Source organism: Equus caballus, chromosome 3 (assembly GCF_041296265.1).
Source record: "Equus caballus isolate H_3958 breed thoroughbred chromosome 3, TB-T2T, whole genome shotgun sequence".
NCBI lineage: Eukaryota > Metazoa > Chordata > Mammalia > Perissodactyla > Equidae > Equus > Equus caballus.
Genome location: NC_091686.1, coordinates 43,644,087 through 43,669,458, shown reverse-complemented (window position 1 = coordinate 43,669,458; position 25,372 = coordinate 43,644,087). Strand labels below are relative to the sequence as shown.

The window sequence follows — 25,372 nt, the reverse complement described above, 5'->3', positions numbered from 1 at the left end:
CCCCAGGCCGCCAAATTGGAAAGTGCAAACTCAACTGCTGCAGCACCAGGTTGGCCCCCATTTATATATTTTTTAAACTATTAATTAACGGTACTTTAAGGACTAAGTCTATAACTCAAAAAGCTAGATTAACCATGTGTGGTTTTCTTTTGCCTTGTATGTGTGTGTATATGTGTGTGTTTTCTCTTCTTTTGGACATTTGTTCCTATTTCTTGACAAAACTGGTACAGTTTATCAATTGTTGAACGTTGCTTATGGAAAATTGTAGAGGCTCTGTTCGATATTATCTTCCAATGGATAGAATTTGGCTTTTTTTTTTAGCAGTCAAACTGAGTAAGGTCAGCTCAGATTGATCTAGCTAAGGTTGGTTTATTTTCTTTTTGTGTTTAGTTAAAGGGACTAGCTTTTCTGGGTTCTCAGTGGAAAGCCTGCAGTGTTTCTCATGACTTCTCTTTTGCAGATCCTGAACTCTAATTTTTGTCTCCTCAGCACAAGAATCCCTGCTTAATTTTTTGCCACTTAGCAGCCACTTTCTGCTTGGTTTCTGAACATAAAGCTCTGTGCATTCACAGTTTAGGAATTTGCAAGTGTATCCAGGAAAAATTGTGATCTGTCTGTTGGATTCATTTTTCTGTGACTTGTTTTTTCTGAAATTTTAGCCATCAATCCTAGCAGCCTTGATAATCTTGAACCTTGAATTCTGTTTCCCAGGCCCAGCGAGACTGCTGCAAGCTCTAACCTACTTCCTGCAGTTCTCCGCCTATGCTTTGTGGTAAGAATCAGTAATTCCCCAGGGGGTGTGTGGCATCTAATATAGAGCTTACTGCTTTCCTGCATTTCTGTTTTCCTTAGGATTTGGTTCCTCACGCCCAGTTTGTCTTGTTCTCCATTATCTTGAGCATACAGCTTTTAAAATATTTATGTAGATTTGTAGTTGTAATTGGTGAGGGTGCTTAGTCTGATACTATCTACTGAGACATAGCCAGAAGTGGTACCCTACCTCAATAATCTTTACTTTAATTTTAAACTTCATCACTTCTGCTTACTTGAGGTTTACTGTATTGTTCTTTTTCATACTCATTAACTTGAAAGCTCTCTTCATCTACTTGCATTCTTTCTTGTATATTTTTAAAGGGTATGCATTTTCTTCTGGAGCTTTAATTTGACTACAGTCCACAGGTTCTGGTTTCTGGTTTCTACCTTCTTGTCCCCCCAACTCCCCACCTTCCTGAATGTTTTGAAATTTCCCTTTGGATTTCTTATTTAAACCAAGAGTATGTAACAAAGAACTGTACTGTTTTAAAATTTCTAGATGCTAGAGTTTTTTTGATTTCTGGTTTTGTTACTAATTTCCAATTTTATTGCATCCTAGATAATGAATATATTATTTACATTTTAGAATTTGTTGAGGCTTTTCTCAGTCTAAGATGTAAATTTTTATGAGTGTTTTCGTGGTGCTTGAAAAGAAAGTGTGCTCTCTGTTTTCAGGTTACTAATCCCCCCCCTTCCTCCCACCCACCCCACCCCCCCCCCCCCCCCCCCCAGCCTCCAGCCTCCCTATTTCCCCTCTGCCTGTCTCATTGACTGTTTTCTGGCCTGAATTCCACCTTGTTATGATCGCTACTTTCCTTTTGTTTACACTTGTACTTTGCCCCATGTTTTATTTTTCACCTTTCCAAATTAGGTTTTGTTCATTCTGTCTCTTGTATATAGCTCACAGTTTTATTTTTCATGCTCTTTTAATATTTTGCTTTAAATAAGTTAAGCCACTTTTACTGATATTTTAGAGATTCAAGCTTAAATTTGTTATATTATTTTATGCTATGCCTTCTGTTTATATAACTTTCTTAAAATCTAGATTTAAAAATCTAATTAATTCTAATTAAAATCTAATTAAAAATTTTATATAATTAAAAAAATTTCACTGTAGTCAACTTGCATTGTTTCCTCTGGAAATTGGAAGATTTTTTATTATGTCTACAAATTTATACATTACTTTTATATTCTATGTATTTAGATTGTATTATTTCTGTATTATTAATGGTGATAAAATTTCCATGTCCTCCATTGTCAACTCTCTCCCAATCTAACAAATTGACTTTACTGTATTATTTTTGGTTTTGGTTACCTTTGTACCATTATATTTACATTTTTTTAAATCAAGATTAAGTGATATTATTTGACTTCCAGGTACTATAAATTGGGAATTAATTGCAAGTACACACACACACATTCAACATACTTTCTCTCCTCCTTCATCTCTAAACTTCCATTAGTTATATCATTTCTGCATTTTGAGGCATATCATTCACGTTTGTTTTAGTCTTAGACCTACAGTAAATAGAATTAATGCTTACCGCTTTAATATTTTGATTTATTTCTTATTCAGCTAAACTTCAACCCACAACTAGCTTCTTCGAAGAAGGTCTCAATGGAAAGATGCTCCCTGAGTGCTTCTATTTTGAAAAATATTTATTTGTTGCATTTACAGTACAGGACAGCTTGGCTGTATATGACATTCTTGGGTCAAAATTAAATGTATAACACCACTATCTTCTTGTGTTTCATATTGCTGAGGAAAAGTGTGAGGGCAGCCTCACAGCCCACCTCCTTTTTTACATGTATTAATCTTTACAGGGATAAGTTTTATCCTTGAAGTTTAGAAACTTTGTGACAATTTATCTAGTTTTGATTATTCTTAGATATGCTGTGCCATTTCAACATGTACCTCTAATACTTCTTTGAAATCTGGAAAACTGTCTTGAACTAAGTCTTTTAATATTTATTTGTTCATTTACTTTGATTTTATTCTTTTGGGACTCTAATTCTGCCTATATTGAATATCGTTTTTCTGGCTTTCCTAGTTGGGTGTTTCCTTCTACATTTTAATTCCTCATTTTCATTCTATTTGGTTAGTTTTACTTATTCCTGTTCTCTATATTCCTTATATATTTTCAGCAGTTTCTATTTATTGTATTGCTTCCAATTTTACTTTTATTTCAATTATGATTTAGTTTTATCTTTTACTTCTTTCCTTAGCATAGATAACCTATATTTTACCTTTTCCTTATACCTTAACATCTCTTTCCTGAGGTCCTGTATCCATGCTTCATATTCTTAATATAGAGGGAAAATTGCTACATTAAGATTCTGGAATTTTAATAGCAGGATATTTTGTTTCAGTTTTCATTTTTTCACGGCAATATTTTTCTGATGGGTTTTCATCATCTGTCTTGCTTTTATTCCTTTCTTCCTTTTTCACTCACAATATTTTTGCATGTATGCATCTTTACATGAGGTGATTTTCTTGTTCAGATATTTGAGGAATTTCATTTGGGGAGGGACCTGTGGTTTGATCCAGATTAGTGATTATTTTCCATGTGATACAGAGGTAGCCCTTATTTCTCCCATTTCAATAGATAGGAGCTATTTAGGCAGATCTCTTTATAATGCAAAAGTCTTACATCCCCTTCTCCCATTTACCAGACAGACTGTTTCTTCTTCTTTTTCTTTTTTTTTAATTAAAGATTTTATTTATTTTTATTTTTTCTTTTTCCTTCTTCTCCCCAAAGCCCCCCAGTACATAGTTGTATATTCTAGCTGCAGGTCCTTCTACTTCTGTTATGTGGGACACCACCTTAGCATGGCTTGATGAGCAGTGCTTGGTCCATGCCCAGGATCCAAACTGGTGAAACCCTGGGCTGCTGAAGTGGAGCACACAAACTTGACCACTTGGCCACAGGGCCAGCCCCGAGACTATTTCTTCTTAATGGGATTTCTCTAAGCAATTCTTTGTTTGGCCCTGTGTCCTCTGTTGTTCAAACATATCCATGTCAGGGACATTTTTGTTGCCAACACTTGCTCCTATGTCCAACAGTTGCAAACTAGAGTTGTTTGTATTCAGTGTACACCTTTTATCTTAAAATAATATCTGCTGGGTTTTTGGTGATCAACTGCCATAAATACTCTCTCCTTACTCATTTTCTCCACAACTTCTACCAATGTGTAGTTTTGAGTTTTGCTGACACATAATTTATTTGAAACTAGATTTACCTGTTTCTTGCTTTCCTTGATGCATTGGTTGATGTCCAATTCGAGAAGGAGGAACTGTTAACTTTTCATCATCACTTTCAAATTGGATGTCTGAGCCACATTTTAATCTTAGATTTTAAGAGCATAAAGAAAGCATAGAAAACTTCTGGTCCAAGCATCTTACTTTGCAGAAGGTGAAATTCAGATTAAAGTAAAATGATATTCCCAAGGCCAATACCAAACCTATTATAAAGAGGAAAATAAAAATCAATCCCAGATCTTTTGATTCTCAATCCAATGCCACTTAAGCTACACAAACTATTTCATTTCAAAACTTCCAATGAAACGTGTCTCAAAGCTAGTGACTTGTTAACAAGTTAGGAAAATATTTACAAACATTAGAAATATGGATGGATTTTCTCAACAACCAAGAGATAACTTTCATCCAACATTTCTACTAGAAAAAAAATTATTTTGATATAGGTCCAAATTAAATATTACTTTAGTTTTAGGGATTAATCGTATGATGATCTCAGTTTTTGGAACTGGTAATGGGATTACGTTGCTATTGAATGCTATAGTGGTCAGTGGACCAGGGACGTCTGTTTTTGTGCTCCTCATTATTACTCTTTCTCAAGAGTTATCTGAGGGAAGTAAAAGCCAACGGCACTTAATTTTTATCTGAGACTTTGCTTGAGATACTCATGGATTTATTCTGAATATCTGGACTACTCTGTGGCTTAGATTAAAACTTCATTTTATTTCCCTAAACCCAGAATTTAATTTGTTAATTCACCCACCTACATCTGTGCTAGATGCAGTTCTATGTATTGGGTAGAGAGTGATGAAAAAATCAGACAAAATCTCTGCCTTCAGAGAGCTAACATTTTGGGATGGGAGACAGACGATTATCAGATTCTTAGGTAGATAGGTAGATAGATAATAGGTTATTACCATGAAAGATGAAAGGAAGCAACGCATGAATGTGGCTCCCTCCTGCCCCTTCTCTTCCTCTTAGAGGTGTGCCCATGTTCAAGACCTCTGGAGGCTGTAAGGGAATAGGTCTAAGGTTGAGGAATTGTAGGCTCACCACCTATATACTACTTCAGGTTGGAGCTGGGTGGTATTTCAGCACTCAAGGATCTACCTGATTAGCATGACAAGGACATCGTCTTGCCTCATGGTTATACAGTTTGAATTTTATTTCACAATGTTTCTATTGTGCCAGTGCAATAGGCCTTCCCATGAGCTACTACAGAGAGTGACGGGGGTGAGAACAACAACAGACATAATGGAAAAAAGAACCTCCTGTAGTGACATTTGAGTTGAAATGTAATTGATGAGAAGATGAAGGCTTGCAAATAGTAACAGCAACAGGCTTGACATGTCTGAAGCATAGAAAAGAGGATAGTGCAGCTGGAGTGTTAAGAGGCAGAGAGTGTTGAAAGAAACGATTTGGGGAATGAGCAGGACTCAGATCCTAGAGATTCTCAAAGCCATGGAGGGACGATGGATTTTCCTTTCACTATAACAGGAAGCAATGCCATTGGTGGTTTCGGTTTTTGGTTTTTGTTTTAGCAAAAGAGTGACAGGATTGGTTTATGTTTAACTGCTGTATAGAGAATGAATTGTTAGGGACAAGGATGGAAGCAGGAAGACCAGTTACAAGGTTTTTGTAGTAACCCAGGCTTCTGCTTGTGTGGGAGCCATGGATATGGAGTAATGTGGATACATACAGAATATACACAGATTTCAAAATACCTGGAAACACAGGAGAAACATTTAATAATTTTTATCATACATTTTTCAGATTAGCGGTTGTATCTATGACTTTAAATTAAGAAGTTTTTCACTTCAAGATTTCTCTACAAGTTGAAGGAAACAGTTCCCTGATGAGGGAGACTTGGCTCTGGCCTGAACTCTTCCACAAACCCTTGCTCTTAGCTCCTGCCCCAGGTGGGCCACCCCAGAGCCTTTGATTACTGGAGTGTCTTGTTTCATGGGCATCTTTCTTGAGAGGTACTGGAACGATGGTTCAACTCCACCCAAGTCCGCGGCAACCACTCAACTTTTGCAAAATTTTAGATATGCTTGCATGACAACTAGAAGGAGTTCAGGATGCTTCCGTGCCACCTCGTCTCGACTCTGCATCATGCTGATGCCTCTCTATCTATAGCACATCCCAGCAGCATTAGTTGGTCTGTAGGTTGAATGGAGTGCCAAATTTCAGAGGCAAGATAGACGCTTGCCTTGACCTAGTAGAGGCTAAAAATGATTGGGTTTTCCCCTTAATTTCTGGAAGAAGATGCATTCCATGGGAAAAAGCAAGGAGAGGAAAAACAGCTATGTTCTCTCTCTCAGCTCTCCTTTATTGACTGGAGTAGGAGTGAGGTTGTGGCCAGGGTGATTTTTGGTGGCGGTGCCAGTTCTCTGCCCAGGCACATATCAGAAAGCCCAACAGGGCCTCTTCTTCAATGTTCAATCATTAATACAATAAATATTTATTGAGTGCCTATTTTAGGTACTACCGTAGGTGCTAAGGCCACAGAAATGAAAAGATAGTCATAGTCCCTGCCCTAAATGTCTCAAAATATCAACTCCTTCAGTTTATAGTAGGAACTTTTATTTCTTATTGTTTCTACCTGAAATCAAATGTTTTTAACATTTTTTTATGATTGTTTATGCGGGTTAAATTATCATAATATAAAAACAAATTATTTCTTTTTCTATGATTTCATTTTACTGTTATCTATAATCGTATTTATCCTATTTACTCACTTTTTCTCCTCTTTTATCTCAATTCCTTGGCCAATATAAATTTGATCACCTTTTTAATGGATTTTTAACTCAAGACATTGAATAAATGACGGCTGTGATCTTCTTGTGCATGAGGACTTCAGTCCCCTAGGAGCCTATGCTGTCTTTTAAATTGGACAGTGAAGTAGATACCATGCTTAAATGACTCCAGTCTGTCAGTAACCACTGATGTTATTTTCTGTGCCGTACTGTCCATGAATCTTTATAAAAGTGTTTAACATCTATTGCTGCATAAATAAACTACCCCAAATCTTAGTGGCTTAAAATTTTTTGTTTGCCACTATTCCGCCATCAAAGCTGGGCTCAGCTGAGTGGTTCTTCTGTTTCATGTGATGGCTACTGATGCTTGAATATCCAAAATGGCTTCTTTATTCACATGTCTCACTTCTCAGTTCTGATGGTTGGCATAAGTAAGGACTGGCTGAATATTTCTCTTTGTTCACATGGCCTATCTATCAGGGTAGATGAGTCATTTTAAGTAGTGGCTCAGGGTTCCAAGAGAGAGCATTACAATGCAAACCCCATTGTGCAAGCCCTTATTAAGCCTCTGCTTATGTTTAGCTTGTTAATATTCCTTTGGTTAAAGTTGGTGAAAAAGTCAATCCCTGAGTCAATGTGGAGGGAACTGCACGACGGTATGAATACCATGATGACTGATGCATTAGAGGGCCACTGATATAACAGTTACCACAGGTTCCCCTCTGGCTTCTGATGATTCATGTCCTCCTAACATGAAAAGTACACTCACTGCTTCCTAAAATCCATAATATCATTCCATTACAGCCTCAGACATAAGTTTGAAACTTAGGTTTAAAGTTCAAAACATTATCTAAATCAAGTCCAAGTGTGGCCGAGGCTTCTGGGGTGAAATTCCTCAAGTGCAACTTTTAAGCGCATTGTCTTGAGCATCGTATACAAACTGCAAAATAAAAACCAAGTTATTTTCCCCCTCTACCCCCTAACCCCAAGACTCAATGATGAGATAGAAGCAGGATAATTTAAAGCAATATTTCTCTTCAAGGGAGGGTAGTGTGTGGGTGTGTGTGTGGAAAACAGCAGTCACTGGTTCACAGCAATTCTGAAATGCAGCTGGGTAAATATTTTCAGTTCTCTCTCCTCTGAGATTGGGAGGAAAATCCACTCTCATATCCAGGGAGGAAATCCCATTTAGCTTTCTGATGAACACATGTGACATTTAAATGAGAGTCAGTCTGCACTGTATGTGAGATCTATAGAACACCCAAGAATTTTCCCAGCATACAATACCTGAGTAAATGGCTTTAGGACAATTTGGACAAGGACCAAGGGGATCATTGCTGTGAAAACTTGATGTGGTGATACAGAGTTCTTCCTCCTGGGGATCTCAGGATTCATTGGGTTCCAAGTCTATGAAATGGCTCAGCTCTGAAAGCTATTTTTCTATTCTATAGTTTAAACAATCTATAGATTAAATGATGTTGTTGTTAGCTGCCTAGCTATCTTGTCCAGGGAGCTCCATGTTCTATTAATCATCTCCATAGGTCTCTGTAGATCAAGCTCCCCTGTTTGTCATGCTAAACTTTCTTCTAATTACAATTATTGGGTCCATTTTGTTTCTGGTGGTTAAAATACTAGATTGATTATTTTGGGATCCTATCATCCCCTTTTCTACTTGGGATCCTCCTTATGTAAAAGCCCTGACCTTCAGATGACATCCACTACTATGCTTCTTAACAATCCTGGTTCCCTTCTCAGTAATGAATTCTTTATCACTTTGATAAATGCTGTCCTCTGGGTCTCTCCATAAAACAAAGTCATCTCGTGTGGTTTCTATCTGCTGTGTGTATCCTCTCTAGCAAATGTATCTGAACTTTACCATTTGTCATAGCAGTTCTACTTCACGTAGTAAGAGCCATCATTTTTTCCAAGCTTCAAAGTTCCAACCAAGCAGTGTATTAGCACTCTCCCCATCATCTCCTGAGGCTTGCAAGGATGTCAAATACTGTATCACAGGAAGGTGAACCCATATTGGAAAACTCTCCATTATCTAACTTCATGTTTCACTTGACTTGATTCATTTCTTTCAAGATCCAGTCCCAAATCTTGTTGGCGTGTGTTGGGTAGGTCTTCCAGCTCTTTTAACTTATAGACTCTTTCTTCCTTTAGGATGCCCAGCTCTTCCTTTACCTGGTCATGTTGTACCTGGACCCTAATTATTAGCCTGGTGGCTAAGAGAGGAAACGGAGATGAATATTGAGGAGGGATGATGTGTCTTGTCTTCTAAGGCACAAGCTTGTCCATTATTATGAAGCAAGAAGGAAGTGCTAGCCTGTTTCACAGACAAGTGGTGTACTTCTCTGGGCACAGAAAGTTCAGAGGAATATGAAGATGGAAATTTTTTCAGTGCATGGACCCAGATATCTTTCTCAAGTTTCAGAGTCCATTCCTTCCCAAACAGATCCCTGATCTTGGCATTGCAGACTTGTTGGGATTGATAATTCAAACTTCTCTGGAGTTCTGCTACTCGTAAAATTAAGTTTTTGTCCTGATCCTTAGTCTTCTTTGACTTTCAGCCAGAGGAGATGAGAATCGCTTCATTCTTTATATGCTGCCTAGGATGCCCTCTGTCTTTCACAATTTTATATTGGTGATTAATCACACTCAGCCGTTTGTTTTCTTCTTTCAATGCACCAATGGCTTTCTACAGCCATCTACTTCCATAGTCCTTATCATTACTGTTTTCTCCAAACCTCTCATATGCCTGAGATATTGCACCCATCAATTCATTCCTTTCCACTGGCGTCTCATCCTGGTTCACCAATGAAAAAATTTTAGCAGTTACACTGAAGCCAGGAGCCATCAGTGCCAGTGATGATGTCTTGAGGGCTGGAGTGGGATTCAGCTCCAAATTTCATTTCAGAGCCTGCTTCCTACGGCACTCCTGGTACAAATTATCACAAATTCTCTGGGAAATGCATTCTGATATTTACATGCAGGAGGTTTGTTGAGAAGTATTCTTAGGAACAACACATGTAAGGGGAAGTAGGCCTGGGCAAAGGAAGAAGTTGAACAAAGAAGCAGTTGCAACAGAGAACTCAGGCCAGACTTTGGGGAATTCTCATGCTGGATGACGTTTCAAAGATGTCCGCATCGGGTAAGGGGTCTAGCCCTTGCACTCTTACATTAAACTCCCACTAGAGCTATTGTACTCTTAGATGCAGGTTGTCTTGTAGAGAAGGTGAGGAACCTTGAGCAAGGCAGCTTCTTTTTGCCAAGAGCAATTCCTAGAGAGAACATAGTTGTGAGCTGTCCCTAAAAATACTCCCGCTAACTGTGAGGTGAGCGCCACAGAACTGAAGCACGTCTGCGGTGCGTCACAGCATGCACTGCTTGAGCCAACTGCTGAAGTCATACCTAGGCTTTTCAAGCTGACCTCTTATAGTAGACATCTAATCTATCCACACCCCTTCTTTCCTTCTTCTGGGAATAATATCTACCTTTTACTGGGAAGTGGTTTCTTCTAAACTAACCATGTGCTCCAAATTTGTGTGGCCATCTTCCAACATATCTTTACTCCTCCTCCAACTATTGTTGATTGTCCCAAAGATGAGCGCCTGACCTCAGTAAGATGCATCAGCGTGCTCCACACCTCCCTCCCTAACTGCAAAGATTAGTTCTTGAATTAGGTCAATTAAAGACCTTCTTTATGAATTTTTTATAATAGTTTATATATATATGTAGTTTTTTATAATAGTTTTATTGAGATATAATTCACATACCATAAAATCCATCCTTTTAAAATATGTAATTTAAAGTGTATAATTAGTATATTCACAGAGTCCCACAATCAACCCTACTAAGTTCAGAATATTTTTATGACCCTATAAAGAAACTGTGAACTCATTAGCAGTACTTTCCATCCTCCCCTAACCCTCAGGCCTTAGCAATCACTAATCCACTTTCTGTCCCTAAGGATTTGCCCATTCTGGACATTTCGCATAAATAGAATGATAGAGTATGCGGTCTTTCGCGACCAGCTTCTTTAACTTGGCATAATGTTTCCAGGTTGTAGCATGTATCGGCACTTCATTCGTTTTTATTGCAGGATAATATTCCATTGCATGTTATACCACATTTTTTATTCATTCATCAGTTGATGGACATTTGGGTTGTTTCCACTTTTTGACTATTATGGATAATGCTAGTATGAACATTTGTGCCTTGTGATTCTCTAAACTTGATACCAGAGAGAGCAATTCTCAATCCTACTCAGTTTGCCTCAGCTGGACATGTTTTCAACTTTTTGAGGGAGCTTTCTAGAATAAGAGGAAAGAAGTGGAGGGAGAGAGAGCAAGTCCTTTATTTCAGTTTCCACAAGGCACAGGTACATACACCACTCCCCTTCTCACAGTTTAGTTACATGATCCATTAAAATATCCCATTTCACATGAAGGGCTTCGAGCTGGGTTTCTGTCATGTGCATACAAAAGAGTTCAGGCTAACATAGGACATTTGATAAAACCTTAAACAATGTTACCAGCAGTGACGCTATTTCAATAATACAAATTCAAAGTTTAGAAATAATTCACAGCTGTTCCCTCATCTCTTTGTAGAAATAACACCTGTGGAAATAATCCCCAATCTTAAAGCACCAAACTCCAAAACTTATTTTGCTCAGAAAACTCCCTTATGATAGTTAACACGTCTTCCATTTTAGGCTTAAACAATTTGTTCTGCACCTTTATTTAGGGTTTACTTCTCTGTGAATTAAATTATCATGAGTTTACCATCTCTCTTCTTCATTAGATCTTTGAGATCTGGGAATTTTCTTTTTCAATTTCGTGTTTCTAATAGTTTTCACAGTAATTTATTCAACAAACACTTATAAAGTTTTACATATCAGTCATCTATTCTATGCCAGAAACTATGATAGGCCAGAGGATAGAAAAATGAATAAGATCCCTTGAGGGCTTACATGTTAGTCTGAGAAGGCTATATTTAAATCAATAAGAATAAACTAGATAAATGTTTTTATGGTAAAAATAAAAATAAGTACAGGAGATAGGAAGGGCGCAAGAGGATGTAGTCAATTCTACTCAGATCATTGAATCTTAGATTTATAGGCAAATCTACTCTTCAGGCCATGAGGGGAATCCCCTTTAGTCCCTGACAAACATCTGTAATGGTTAAATCAGGGTTAACCTGCACTGTACGTGAGGTCACTGACCAGCCTGCTTCAGATTCACAAAGTGGCTGCAAGTCTCAAACTAATCTGTACTGTGATTTGTAGGTCATTTGGACACGTCAGATAGTGGATCTCTTTGTGTCCCCTTTGTGTCTGAATAGGAATTAGGTCGGGAGGCCTCTCTTGGCAATGAAAGGATCCTGGTGGACTCCTGTCCAACTGTTCTCAGTGACTACGCTGGTGTGGGAGGGAACTCGTCAGACCCTTGTGTAATGCTTACTTCTGCAAAGGGTGATCAAAACGATATGCTTGCCTCACATGTAGCTTCTCTCTTTCTTCGCTAAGGTAAACTTTCTGATTTAAAAAAAAAAGAAGTGGCTGGCAAGACAGCAGTTGCAATGTATCAGTTAGTCACTGAAATTGGATCCGTTTTTACTAAGTATGAAAGGTATAAAAGGGGAAACTATCAGCAATTCAGTTACTATCTGTCCAGTTACTTCAATCAGAATTTGAAGAGAAGAAGACTGAAAACAGATTACCACTTGCTAAGGGTATTAAAATAATGAATAAGTTATAGTAAAGATTTAGGAAATAAAGGGACATATTTAGCTCTATACTACAGTAGTTCTACTGATGTATCATAATTTTTTGTCTGTTTTAGTGTAGGCTGGAATTCAGTTGTGAAAATAGTTTCAGCGTACCAAGAGGCACTTGCCTTTTCCTGAATTGAGATTACTTTAGAGACTGTATTTTCATTATGTTAGACTGGGCAGGCATGGGCATCATTGATCCTCAGGGGAGGTTTCTCTCACTGGAAGCCTCCCTATACCCTGCCTTCCTAATCTGCCAAGCATCCCATAGGACCCAGGCTGCTCTGTAAGAACATTGTCCCTTCTCTACTACAACACTGGAATACTCTATTACAATTATTTCATTACAATTACGATCTTTCATCGTACGAGAAACACTCTAAGGATAGAAACCATGACACATAGTAGGTACTCAATACATAATTGTTGAATGACTAGAAAATAACCCATTATAATTGTTTTCCAATTCACTTTTTTCAAATTCCTTAGTGCTATTTCATGGCAAGTATTCATTGTGTCTCTAAAACAAAATTCTTTTATTCTTAATTTTTATTAACTCTGTTTATTATACTATTAATGGCTTTTTATGAATTATACATTTTAGCACATGAAGTGTCCATCCTTGATATACCATTATTAGATTATTATACACACAGAAAATGCTCAGTAAATATTTATAGAGGGAAAAATAACTTTTCTTTTTAATCTTAAATTTTTATATTTATTTTCTTCTATTTCAGTTACTTTTCAATATTATTGTCTTTTCCAAAATTGAAAGCAGATCTTTCTTCAGTAGGAAACAAATGTAAGAAAATCTATACAAAATACTTTCAGTGGCACTCACAGGATTAAATGTAGTCCTTAGATCCCTCAGAAAAATGTTTTAAAGTGCTCTCCCACCCACTCCCATCTCCAGCCATTAGACAAAGTCACTACCCCTCTTCCTTCCTCTGTTTTCGCAGCTATTCGATCTACCTCCCAGGAAGTAGCTATTCCCATGACTTAAACTCTTATCTATTCTCAATATAGTTTTAAATATCCCTCTCCCATGTATATTTGACCTAGACTCACAAAGAAATCACTCCTGAATAATGTCTTCTCTTTCCTTCAAAAGCATACATGATGCTTTTGATTCCAGAAGATCTTCATGAAGAAATATCTTTCAGTTATCCCAATCCGTATGGCCAGAGATTTCCTCTAGCATTCCTCAAAAGCTCAGGATCAATGAAGTCTACATGAGGTCTTGCAACAGAACGTAGCATCTATGTCAATGAGAGCCCTCAATCCTGAAATCTCACAGACCACTCACCAGGACAGCAGAAATCCTCCATGGTTGTCCTCTTAAAAAGACAAATTGGTACCGCAAAGCTGGTCTCTCAAAAGGTGGGGAATGCACTCTAATCTAGCCAGAGGGAAGGAGCACAATGAACTCTCAGAAGATCTGCAGGAGACAGTGTTCTCTGGGTATTGGTTTCATGTTAGAAACATTTCTGTTATTTGCTTTTGGAAAATGAAAACTCAGTCTTTTAGTGAGAATTTTCACCATAAAATGTCACTTTCTGTTATTCCCTTTTTTAAGCTCTTCTTAAAAAGTCCACTAGGCTAACTGTTTTTTCTTCTCTGAATGAGTGTTTCAGACATCGACTGCAATGACTTTTGCTTTTCCTGTCGTAATACAACATGATCTGGACTTTAGAAGGAAACTTACTTCACTTGCCTCAAATAAATGCCAGCATTTTCTTTTCTTCTAAACTGTTAACAGGCTACTCACTACCCTAGGAAACTTGTGGTAGATGTGGAAAATACCTTCTACATTCTCTTCCATTTCTTGGATCGTGTCAAGGGGCACAATTCGTGGAACCTGCCCTAAGCACAATAGCTAGTTACACCACTGGCCGAAACATTATCTTTGCTTCTCTTCCTGTTGACACTTTTCTCCAACGACTTCCTGGTGTTGTTTTCTGGTTCCAAACACTCCCAATTTCAATGTTTCATTACTATCATTTATTTATAAAGGAAACTGCCCCAACAATCACATTATTTACAAGAATATTCTTGATCCATCCAGTGTTCCAAGGATATTTTTCAATTACCATAAAACCATTTCCTAGTACTTTATCCTACACAATTCTCCACAAAAACTGAAGGAGAATGTCTAGAAGGCAGAGTTTTTGGAAGCAAGGGTCACATCTTTTCATCACTGTATATCCAGTGCCCAGCGCTGTGTCTTGCATATGGTAAGCACTTACTAAACTCCTTTTGAATGAATTAATAAATGAATAATGAAAACATGAGGAGCAATGTCTCCTTTTATCAATCCTGCAGAGGAGTGAAGCTAACAGGTTCAGATTTTGAGAGACCCATGGTAAGTCATGTATTAAGGAAAATATTATAAGTTGGGTAGAAAGTGGGGCTTAAACTCTAATCTAATCAATAATTACAGGGTAAAAATGGAAGAGAATCATCAGCTTTCACAAAGAAAGCCAAAACAACCAAAAAAAGAAATGGAGACTTCCACATTTCTTGACATTCAAATGTTTTATCGTATTGGTTGTTAAAACGCAGCTCCACCGAGCAGGCTCCTTTCCAGCAAACCCACTTTGACTTGCTAGCACAGGCAGGGGCGTGGAGGAGGGATGGAGTCAGCTACAGCATCAGCAGCAAACTTGATGAATTCCAAAAGTCATCCTCAGATGAACAGAAAAGAGAAGACTCAGCACATCTACTCCGTCACTACAGAAGGGAAGCAAGCACACAATGCAAAGAGCCCTGGAGGAAGGGATACCAAAGAGCTACCTCAACCACCAGTTAGCAAGGAAGTGTCACTCCACAAGGACTCAGCAAATGAACAGTAAAGGGAATTGAACACTCTCTAACATACATTTATTTAGAAGAATATAAACAAATTTCCTTATTTATGAATCTCCTCAAACACTCAATTTATCACCATAAGTTGATGTGTTAGTTTCCTGTTGCTGCTGTAACAAATTGCCACAATCTCAGTGTCTTAAAACAACACAAATTTATTATCTTACAGCTCTGGAGGTCAGAAGTTCAAGTTCAGTCTCACTGGGCTAAAGTCAGGTGTCAGCAGGGCTGGTTCCTTCTGGAGGTTGTGCAGGAGAATCCTTTTTTTTTTTTTTTTTTTGCCTTTTCCAGCTTCTAGAGGCCACCTGCATTCATTGGCTTGTGGCCCCTTCCGCCATATTCAAAGCACTTTACTCCAGTCTCTGCTTCCTCATCATGTCTCTTCTTTGACTTTTCTACCTCCACCTAAGTACTCTTGTGATTACAGTGGGCCTACCTGGATGATCTAGGATACTTTTCCCATTTCAAGATCCCTAACTTAATTCCACCTTCCATGTAATGTAAGTTAATATAGACACAGCTTATGGGGATTAAGATGTGGACATATTTAGGGGGCCCATTACACAGTTAGATAAGTATTAAAGGATTCAGTTAAAATGTGAGGAAGGATAAGACAATGAAGAAAGCCTTTCAATAACAACAACACAAAAGGTATTATTGCTAGGAATTTCCTTCAAACCTTCCTGGTATTTGGTCTAGTCTTGAGCTAGCAAATCAGAAGTATAATGACACACTATGAGTATAATATAATTCAGTGTCTAAAGATCTGGATGTGTTCTTCAAGAGGGAAATCCTCCAGTAGTAAACAGCCAGGAAGAAGCAAATACTATCTCACTTTTATATAGGTTGCTATTTTAGGAAATCGCCAGTTTTGTTCTTTGAAGGTATCCAGAATCTAAAAGTAGAATTAAGCCAACAGCATTAGCAAAAGCATCCAGTCTGCAAAGGGCACAAGGAATCAGCCATGGCAACGGCAACAGGGCAGCAGCAAACAGCCTCAGCCATCCATTTATCAGAACACGGAGTCAGCATGAGGCTCGGATCACCTCCACTGAGTGGGATAATAACACTGAAACCGTCAGTACGGTGCTAGGGGAAAGAATGCACGAGAAGAAGTCAATGGATCCAACAGTTTGATGTATTGAGAAACACGAAACCAACTGTGGCTAGCATTTTTTGTCATTGTGTAACAGAAGTAAAATCAGAAACCTGTGATTACTTGCTGCTGGGACTACTCTGACTGAAAAGCATCTCAGTGTGAGAACAACTAAGTGCCTCATCCCAGAGAACAAATGTGAACCAAGAGATAACCCAGCATTTCAGACAGTGTCATTTCCTGAAGGGAGAAAGCAGGGGGGAAACAAGGTCAACTGTGATGAAATATGTGCCTGACACTGAGAAATAAGACCAAAATGAGTGAAAACATTTCTGTAGTATCTTTTCAGAAATTCATGGGCAGAGAACATATGTAAGACTTAGGTCCCTGCATCTGTGTGTGTGATCGCCACACATTTTCCTCTCTTGTGAAAACAATGCTACATACCCTCAACCAAACAGCGCCAACATCATCATGAATTCTGAGCGTGGTTCAGGCCTAGTTTTAAGGATACTGATGTTCATTTCTGTGGGATTACTGCTCTGTAGGAATGTGCGTAGGAAAACAAAAGCGATTTTTCGATATGTATATAGGTGTGACCTGGCCTGTGATGTCCACATAATCTTTAGCAGTGACTTTATGTGGCCTTCAAAGAAAGGGAGGGTTGTCGTGAAGTTGGCAGGCTACGCAGTCAGATCTAGGACTGCCTTCCAGCTCTGTCACTTAAAACTTTTAAAACCCAGATTCCTCATTTGTAAAATATGCTTAAAGCCACGTTGTTTTGAGAACCAATGACATGAACATTGTGAAAAAAACACAGTGCTTGGCACACAGAATACTTAAAACAGGGCAGCTGTTAACAGCAACAGTAATGAAACAAAAGAATAAATAAATAAGTAAATGGGCTGAAATGTTACCTCATAACTCTTAAACAAGCACTGTGCTCTCATTCAGTACCTGAAACAAATAGAAACCTGGAGTAAAGTTTGAACTTTAGTGGAAGATTTTAAAGATTTTCTAACACAAAGTCTTATTAAATAGTTTTTTAAAGCCAGTCTTTAATTTTAAACACATTTTTGTTTCCATTTTTCCATTTACCAGAATCATATTGATGTAAATACTGGAAGTGAGCATCTGAAAATGTACTCAATTTTCACGTGTTGCACGTCTTAGTTAGTCGACATGTACTAGGGGAGACAATGATAAAACTGTATAGCTGGCAGAGATTGAATATAATTACTCCAGATTCCTCATTTAGCTGAGATTAGGCAAGGCTCAGAAATACTAATTGCCCCTGGTGCCCAGACTGCAAGGCGGAGAGTCAAGACGGCGCCCGCAGCCTCCCGGCTTCCCGTGCAGGGATCTTCCTACAGGAAGGCTGCTCCATGTGTTTCAGGTACCATTTGCTATCGAAGACTGTCCTCATCAGCCAAGTTTTGCCTGGAGAAGAGGGAGCGTTGTGTTTCCATACAACAAACTGGGATGCCTTTGAAGATTTGGACACTTAACTCGGGAGCCTAAGCTGGAGTGTTTATGCTCCTTCCTTCCTCCTCAAAATCTTGGTCAAAGTCTCTTCTGTGAAGAATATATATATATACACTAGCAAACGCATCAATTAGGACATTGTTCCCCAAGGCGTTACTTTAAGACTTACGCTTTCCTAAACACTGAATTTCTGAAAATACCGACCGAGTTTACATGTACCCTGTAATCCAAACCCTCTGTCTCTACTATACTGAGGCCTCTTAGCAAACAAGCATTTAGAGAAGGCAATCAAGTGGTCAATGTGTTATTTCATGTTAGATAAAAATCTCTCAGTCCATTCTTTCCAAACAGAAGATCAACCTAAAATGAAGAATGAGGTTAGAGAACTATTGGAAAGCAGATAAAGTTTAAAACTATTTATATATTTAAACTATAATAGTTTAGATACTTCAAGTTTCAAGACTTGACATTTCACATATTTCTCCAAGTTTTCTTTATGTTACAAAGTATGAAAACAAATCCACTTGTGTGAAAAAAGTTAACATTTTGATACTTGTATTTACGGTATGCTTTAAAAAGACTGTGAGAGAGTTAGTACACAAGCTTTCCTTTCAGGTTTTTTTCCTAAAAAGAGAAGAGGGACATTTAAACCACAAGTTATTAGCAAATCTTCAAATTGATCTTCAAAGATATTTTCAACTTCAAAAGGCAAATCTCTAATTTAGTGATCCTTGAGGGAAGAACGGACATTTACTTTAAGGCTCTAGGGAAATTCTGAGTATTTCTCAGTCTTTCAAGCAAAGAAACAAGGAAAACTCTCGTTGGAGGACCTCTTTAGATCCACAGCTAACTTGTACTGGGCCCACTTCTGATCGGGAGCAAGAGCAGGACACACATTTCACGTGGGATCTGAAAGCAGTTCGTAATTGACGAGCGTCGCCCAGAGCGTCCCGGAGCCATGCAGCCTCTTTTCAACGAGGCCGCACGTCCTCGCCCACCCGTCCCTCTCTCCGTCATGGGTGCCCGTCCACGCGGCCGCCTCGAGCGCGGCCTGGCCCCGACGCGACGGCGGGCGGGAGGCCGCGGCTGGACGCAGCGCACCGGGAGGCCTCCGGGGGAAGAGGTGAGGCGGGCGCAGGGCCGGGCAGCGCTGGGGACGCCGGCAGCCTCGCCAAGCGGCGAGAAAGCGGGCAGTTTCGCTTCCTCCGGCGCCTCCCGGCCGCGTTTCCGGCCGGTGCGCTTCCGGGCGGCCGCGGAGGGCAGCGCGGAGGCCGGCGGAGGAGAGGCAGGCGGAGGAGAGGCCGCCGTCTTCGCCGCCGCCATGCTGCCCGCGGCGCCGGGTGGGCCGGGCGCGAGCCGGGCGCGTTCCCCCTGCGGCCCAGCGCCCCCAGGTGGGTGGTCGCGTGTCTGGGGTGGCGGGGGCCCGCAGGGCCGGCGCGGCGGGCGTGAGGAGGGCGGCTCACGGTACACCGCCGCTGCCCGCCGCCGCGCAGGCCCCGGAACTTTCCAGAGCACCGGGACAGGGGTTACTGGCTTCTCCGGGCGTCTCGGAACGAACGTTCAGGCGACGCGCCTGCGTGAAGCTGTGCGTAAACCCGCGGCGTCCGTGAGCGCGCGCCGGCGCCTGCTCGCGCACGCGCCCGAGAGCCCCCCGGCGCGGAGGAGCGCACGCGCGTTGAACAGGTCGAAGGGGCTGCGATCGGTTGTTCCAGTTCTTTGGGAAGCGTTTCTGAACTTTATAATGGTTATAAAAAGTGTTTAGTTTTGAGATTTTTTTAAAAAATCCTTCACTTGGGTATTGAGATTGCTGCAGGGGTTCACCGTTAGAAATGCAACAAGAAAATCCGAGTGAAATTCTCATTTGCTGACTAGAATTTCTTATAGCTTGCTAGCACTTTTTGGGTAATGTAATTTTGGCTTTAGCTGCTTTTCTTGCCTAGTGCCTTTTTTAACATGTAAATTTTAGAAGACTGCTTCTCACTTGCAGCGGGAAGTGACCAGAGGCGTCGGGGCCGGGATGTGGCCGCCTGCGAACCCGTCGGGAGGGTGCCCGCTGCGCCTGCGCCGCCCGCGGAGCCCTGGGCGGGCTAGCTCTGGTGCGCTTTCAGCCTAGCAGTTTAGTCAAACAGAATGGGCTGCGATTGGTTTCAAACTTCTAGATTGATCAGTTTCGCTAGAAAACGGCTTTTATTTCTCCTAGTACTCAAGTGATACTGTGAGGCACTTGCCGTTAGGAATGGCGCTGGAGTGATGGGAACCAACTCCTTCCTCATTCTGAGTTCTGTTCCTCCTCGGGCGTTTTCCCCATCTCCTTTGGTCCTTCCCAATAAGATATTATCACTTGCTTCACTTACCTCCTTATTTGGCCAAAGCAATGAGCTTTTTCTTGTAATGAGCCGTTTTGTGTTAACCCGTGTCCGTTCCTAGATATGAGCAGTCTTCTAAGGGAGCTGGTTCGGATTAATCCTCTGATTAATGGAAAGCCGTTTTGTATGACCCTTCTCTCTGCTTCAGGCGAGCTTCTCCACAGCGTCGGGGACTTTAGCTTAATGTAGCACATTAAAGGTCAGTTAGTCCAACTGCTTCATTTCAGAGGAGAGAAAATTGAGACCCAAGGAGTGGTTTACCCGAGGTCCGATAAGTAATAATTATTTGAAGATCACATCGCTTCACCAACAACCTTTTATGTTGTGTAGTAATACGAGTGTAAACTGGTAAACACCATCTAAGTAAACACCGTATCATGCCTCTGCAGATAATATATTTCTAGCAGTCTGTGTGTGGTGTGCTTGTAGTGACATCTGTGGATCCTGCCACCACAGAAATCTGTGAGTATCCACCACGTCCTTTAATGGAAGCAGGAAAGGTGTGATAGCCAGGACTACAACGATGGAAGAATGATGCACAGTGGATGAAAATTCCGATTACATTGTATTTTCTGGTTTATGTTTAACTAGATACTGTCCATCAATGTCCAAAAGAGAAATTCTTCCTTTGCTGTATCCCAAAACGAAAGTTTTTATAATTTAATATTAACTGTTACCTTCAATAAGGGCTGTTTATTTATTAAAGCACAGATTATTCTCCACTTCATAGTTTTTGTATTTTTATTAATATTATTTGATGCGTCTTATGAAGAGAGTTGAATTATTAGCTTAAAAGCAGACAGCACCTATCCTGTCTCACAGTGCGCTACATGCTTATATGCAGCTTGTGAGGAACACGGGTTGTTTAGGTCTCTCCTCATCCTTGAAGTTCTTGAAGGTTTGAAGCTTTATACTCTGACTTCAGTCTTCCAACATAGCCAACATCCTAGATTTCTCCTTCCAAGAGAGTATCTTGGTTCTACTCTGGTGGCTGGTAAAACTTGCTGTCTTCAGATCAGCTGGAAATGTCCTGATAAGGTTATTTTTGCTGAGATTTAAAGAGCGGTAGCTGTCTTAGGGCATTTTCACTTTACCAGTATGGAATACCAAATGGAATGGTTAATATGGCCTAGTTCTCTAAGATCTAATTGCTCAGGCTTCCACAGCAGTGTATTTGGTGTTCTACTTATGATAAGCAGAGGGCACTTTTCTGGTACATCTCTCTGAACACATATTGTAGGTGACCATGCCCTGTTTACGATGGCCTCTGGACTCTGATTGCCTCATAGCCAGTCAAGCTTCATTGCTTATCCACTCTATGTCTTGGCTAAATAACTAAACCTGTCATTATCTCCATTTGCCCACTTTAAAAAAGTGGGGAAAACAATAACGTTTATTTGAAAGAGTGGTTTTGAAGATTAAAAGAGGAAAAGCATGTGAAGTGCTTTTCAGAGGGGCATAGCAAATAGTAATTGCTTAATACATGGTAGCTATTATTTTAAATCTTGGGTCATTGGACAGTAGTGTCACATTTACATATAAAAGGTAGAGTTCTTGTTGAGAAACTGCCTCATGTTGACATGGGGGAAAGCTTAAATGAATGAAGCCATCAAGCTCCCACATGAAAAAAAATTAGAGTATGGCTTCCTGTAGTAAGACACCGCCATATCCTTGTAGAAATATTGTGGTTAATAGTTCTGAGAGGAGGAAAGAAGGAATCCACAGTGAAAAGAAGTAAGGATAGATTGATTAAAAGGGCGTTAGAGTAGAGCAGTTACAGGAAAGAAGAAAATGAGACTTGAATAGGACAAAATGAGAGCATGTTTTATTTTCCCATATCACAGAATACCATTTGTGACTCAATTAAAAATATATATATAAATACATGTGAAAAACTAAGCGTCAAATTGAAAACTGTGGGATACTTCATCAAATTATAAGAAGATGGCAAATCTATTTTACCAAAATATTTACTGCTGGCTTAAAAAAAAATCCAGGGTTAAGTAGAGAATATCATTCCTGCTAAATATAAATCGTGTTTTAAGAATTTAAATGGCTATTACCTGATCACCTACGTTACAGTTGCTATTTTATTACTTTCTTTATATATTATAGAATATCTTAAGTGTAATTTTGGAGACAGTTATGAAATAAGAATAGGAAGAGCAAACATTCCAGAAGTTATTATTTTAAAATAAATTGTTATATGGCCTTGTAATTCTTTCCTGTTTTAAATATACAGAATGGTATCTAAATTTTGCTGCAGACATTGAAATAGTCCAGGTGGGGAAAATATGAGATATTGTGTGGAATTATCCCCTCTTGTATTTATTTTTCACTCAGAGAAAAATAATGGGCCTTTTAGACGTAGACCACTGGGCAGAATTTCTTTGTTGTTTCCAAGTGCTCCACATTGAAGAAGTCCAGAAAGACTACTTCCCTTTGTAATCATGAGAAGTAATTCATCAACGCCTGTGGTCTTTTATAAGATTTCCTTTGTATCCAGTTCATTAAAGTAAGTTATGTTTTATCACACTAACATGTCATATTTTCCTTTCTTTTAAGCTCCTGTACCGCTTTTCCATATTAGTAATTCCAATTTCTTCATTTTTTTATGTGTTCCACCCTATAAGGAAGACATACTGAAAAGTACAAGAACAGTTTCTGACTTCGAGTTCCATTTACTATATGCTTCGTTTTTTGTCATGATCCACGCTAAGGACTAAGCCTCATCCTTTTGTCAGGATCAATATTCTCATTCCTTTTTCGTTCCAAGTTACCCATGGGATCATGCCTAATTTTCAGAAGAGTAACATAGTGTCAAGAACACTTGAAATTTTGACCTTCTTTTAAGAGCTGCCGTTTATTGTGTTTCTATTTTGGATTCATACGGATATCACAGTACTCGATAAGTGAGAGCATCAGCAGGTTAGCACCTACTTTGGACTAGAAGTTGCATTGTTCACTATAATCAGATGAAAATATTTAATAATTCATTGTGCTCTTTTATTTCATACAAAAACTTTTTTAAACTGTTAAAGTTGTAACTTCTAAGTCACCATGTCTTTTTTAGAAGGTAGAGAAACACAAAAGGGTATGATTCTATAAAATCATGTCACTGGAATGACAAATTGTAGAAGATTTCTTATGACTGAAGAATCTCTAAGATTTACACATTTTCCACATTGGTCTATCACATTTTATTTACATTTAATAGATTGATACAGTTTAAAAGTCTCAGGGGACAACTGCATTTTTTTAGTACAATTAGTAAACTACTATGCCACTATTGGGAAAATGAGTGAGATAAAACTGAGGCAAAAATCTACCTTGGTTTCAGTTAATGAGGTAATTCCTTAATTTTCTTATATCACTTTTCAATAAAAGTTTAGACCTTTCACTACTCCAGGCACATATCTATAGGCCAGAGACCCTTCCTTTATCATATCCTGTCCGTCTATACCATGTAAAATGGGTAGAACTTATATCATCCCGATTCTGCAAAACACTCTCTTGGGCCAAGAATAGGCACTTGATTCAAAGGAAGCCAGCCCATTGGCGGCTTAATGGCTAATAATGCCTGTTGTCTGGCTTTTACAGATTTCTTGGACTCAACAAAGCCCCTCTTTTCCTTTCAAACAAGAGATAATGAGACCCTTGTCAGTGGAAGGTCACCGTTTGATGTGATATGCAATAGAGGATGACAGCCAGTTGACTGATGTGCAAGATGGATAGTTAGAAAGAAGATGAGATGAGAGAATTGAAGAGGACTGAAAGGCAGAGGGAGGAGTCTTCATTTCTGACTCTCCATTTCCAGGCCATAGAAGACCTACCTGCACTTGTTTATCTGAGCTTGTCTGTCCATGAGATGTCTGTGGTAGCCTTACAATGACTTTTCTCTTTACGTGAGCTAGTTTGAATGAATTTCTCTTTTTTGAAGGAAAAAAAGAGTTTGGACTAGTGTACCTTTATTTCTCAAACACTGCCACTCTTATTCCCATAAGCTTGTTCTCTTTTAGAAAGTGTTGTTATTGTTGAAAAGATATCTGTTATGCATCTTCCATTCAAAGTTAATCTGGGAATTAGATCTAGTGCTTTTATGCGCTGAGAATAGGGTGCATTATGAGTAAGTCTAGGAGTCTCCACATAAGAATATTTGGAGTTTTCTGGCTTTATTACTGAAATTTGAAGAAAGTCCATGCAGTTATTTTTTTCTCTAAACTTGAAGTCTCTAGAGTTGATGAGGAAATTATTCACTTAAAGATGAACATTTTAAGAGTTAAGCACTATTAAGAAGTTTAGAGTTTTGAATATGTAGTTGTAAAATTATACTAATTATAAAATTATAGCTGTTTTCTTCATGTTAAAAGGATGTTTTTATCTGAAAAATTTATGGCATGCTGTTTCTGTCAAATTTTAAAAATATAGTTAAATTGAGGCATACAGAGTGAGAGAATGCTTTTGACGTTTATTTTCATAAAAGACGGAGTGGAGGTATAAAAGTGGCATAACTTACTAGCTATTATCTCAGTCTTGCTGGCAAATGAGTAAAAATAACATCACTGACAGACCATTATGAAAACTTTATATCCAATATCGGTGGATTGGTATTAGTCTAAAGCAAAATAGAAGTATTGTACTTCCAAGATTGGTCCTTGATCAACATATTTTTTTTGTTACAGAGTAGAAAGTATAATATCCTTATTGAGCTGCAGGTGATAGTTAATAATGGGATTAAATGATTACTTTGGAAAACAGGATCAGAATTCAATGTGCTCCTGCTCAACTGGAGAGATAGGCACAAATTAAGGAAGTTCAGTGGGATCAATTAAATATAATGATTTAGGTGAAGGAATGAGACTCAGAATCACAAAACTTTTTCAAGATTTGACAAGGTTACACTCAGAGTGTTATAATTAGCAAGGGAGAGAGTTGCGGAAGAAGAAGGTGGGAA

At 39.0% G+C, this 25,372-nt stretch overlaps 1 protein-coding gene across 8 annotated transcripts in view; it reads left to right on the top strand.

Annotated features, from left to right (window-relative positions):
* The first annotated feature begins 16,596 nt into the window (after positions 1–16,596).
* BANK1 (B cell scaffold protein with ankyrin repeats 1) overlaps positions 16,597–25,372 on the top strand; it is a 313,664-nt gene continuing 304,888 nt past the window's right edge. For 2 of the 8 annotated variants that reach the window (XM_070263359.1, XM_070263358.1), the window contains exon 1: positions 19,272–19,443. In XM_070263359.1, coding sequence (XP_070119460.1) covers positions 19,374–19,443 — 70 coding nt within the window. In that variant the 5' untranslated portion in view covers positions 19,272–19,373. The other 6 variants (XM_070263357.1, XM_070263353.1, XM_070263356.1 and 3 more) reach the window with 6 other exon arrangements.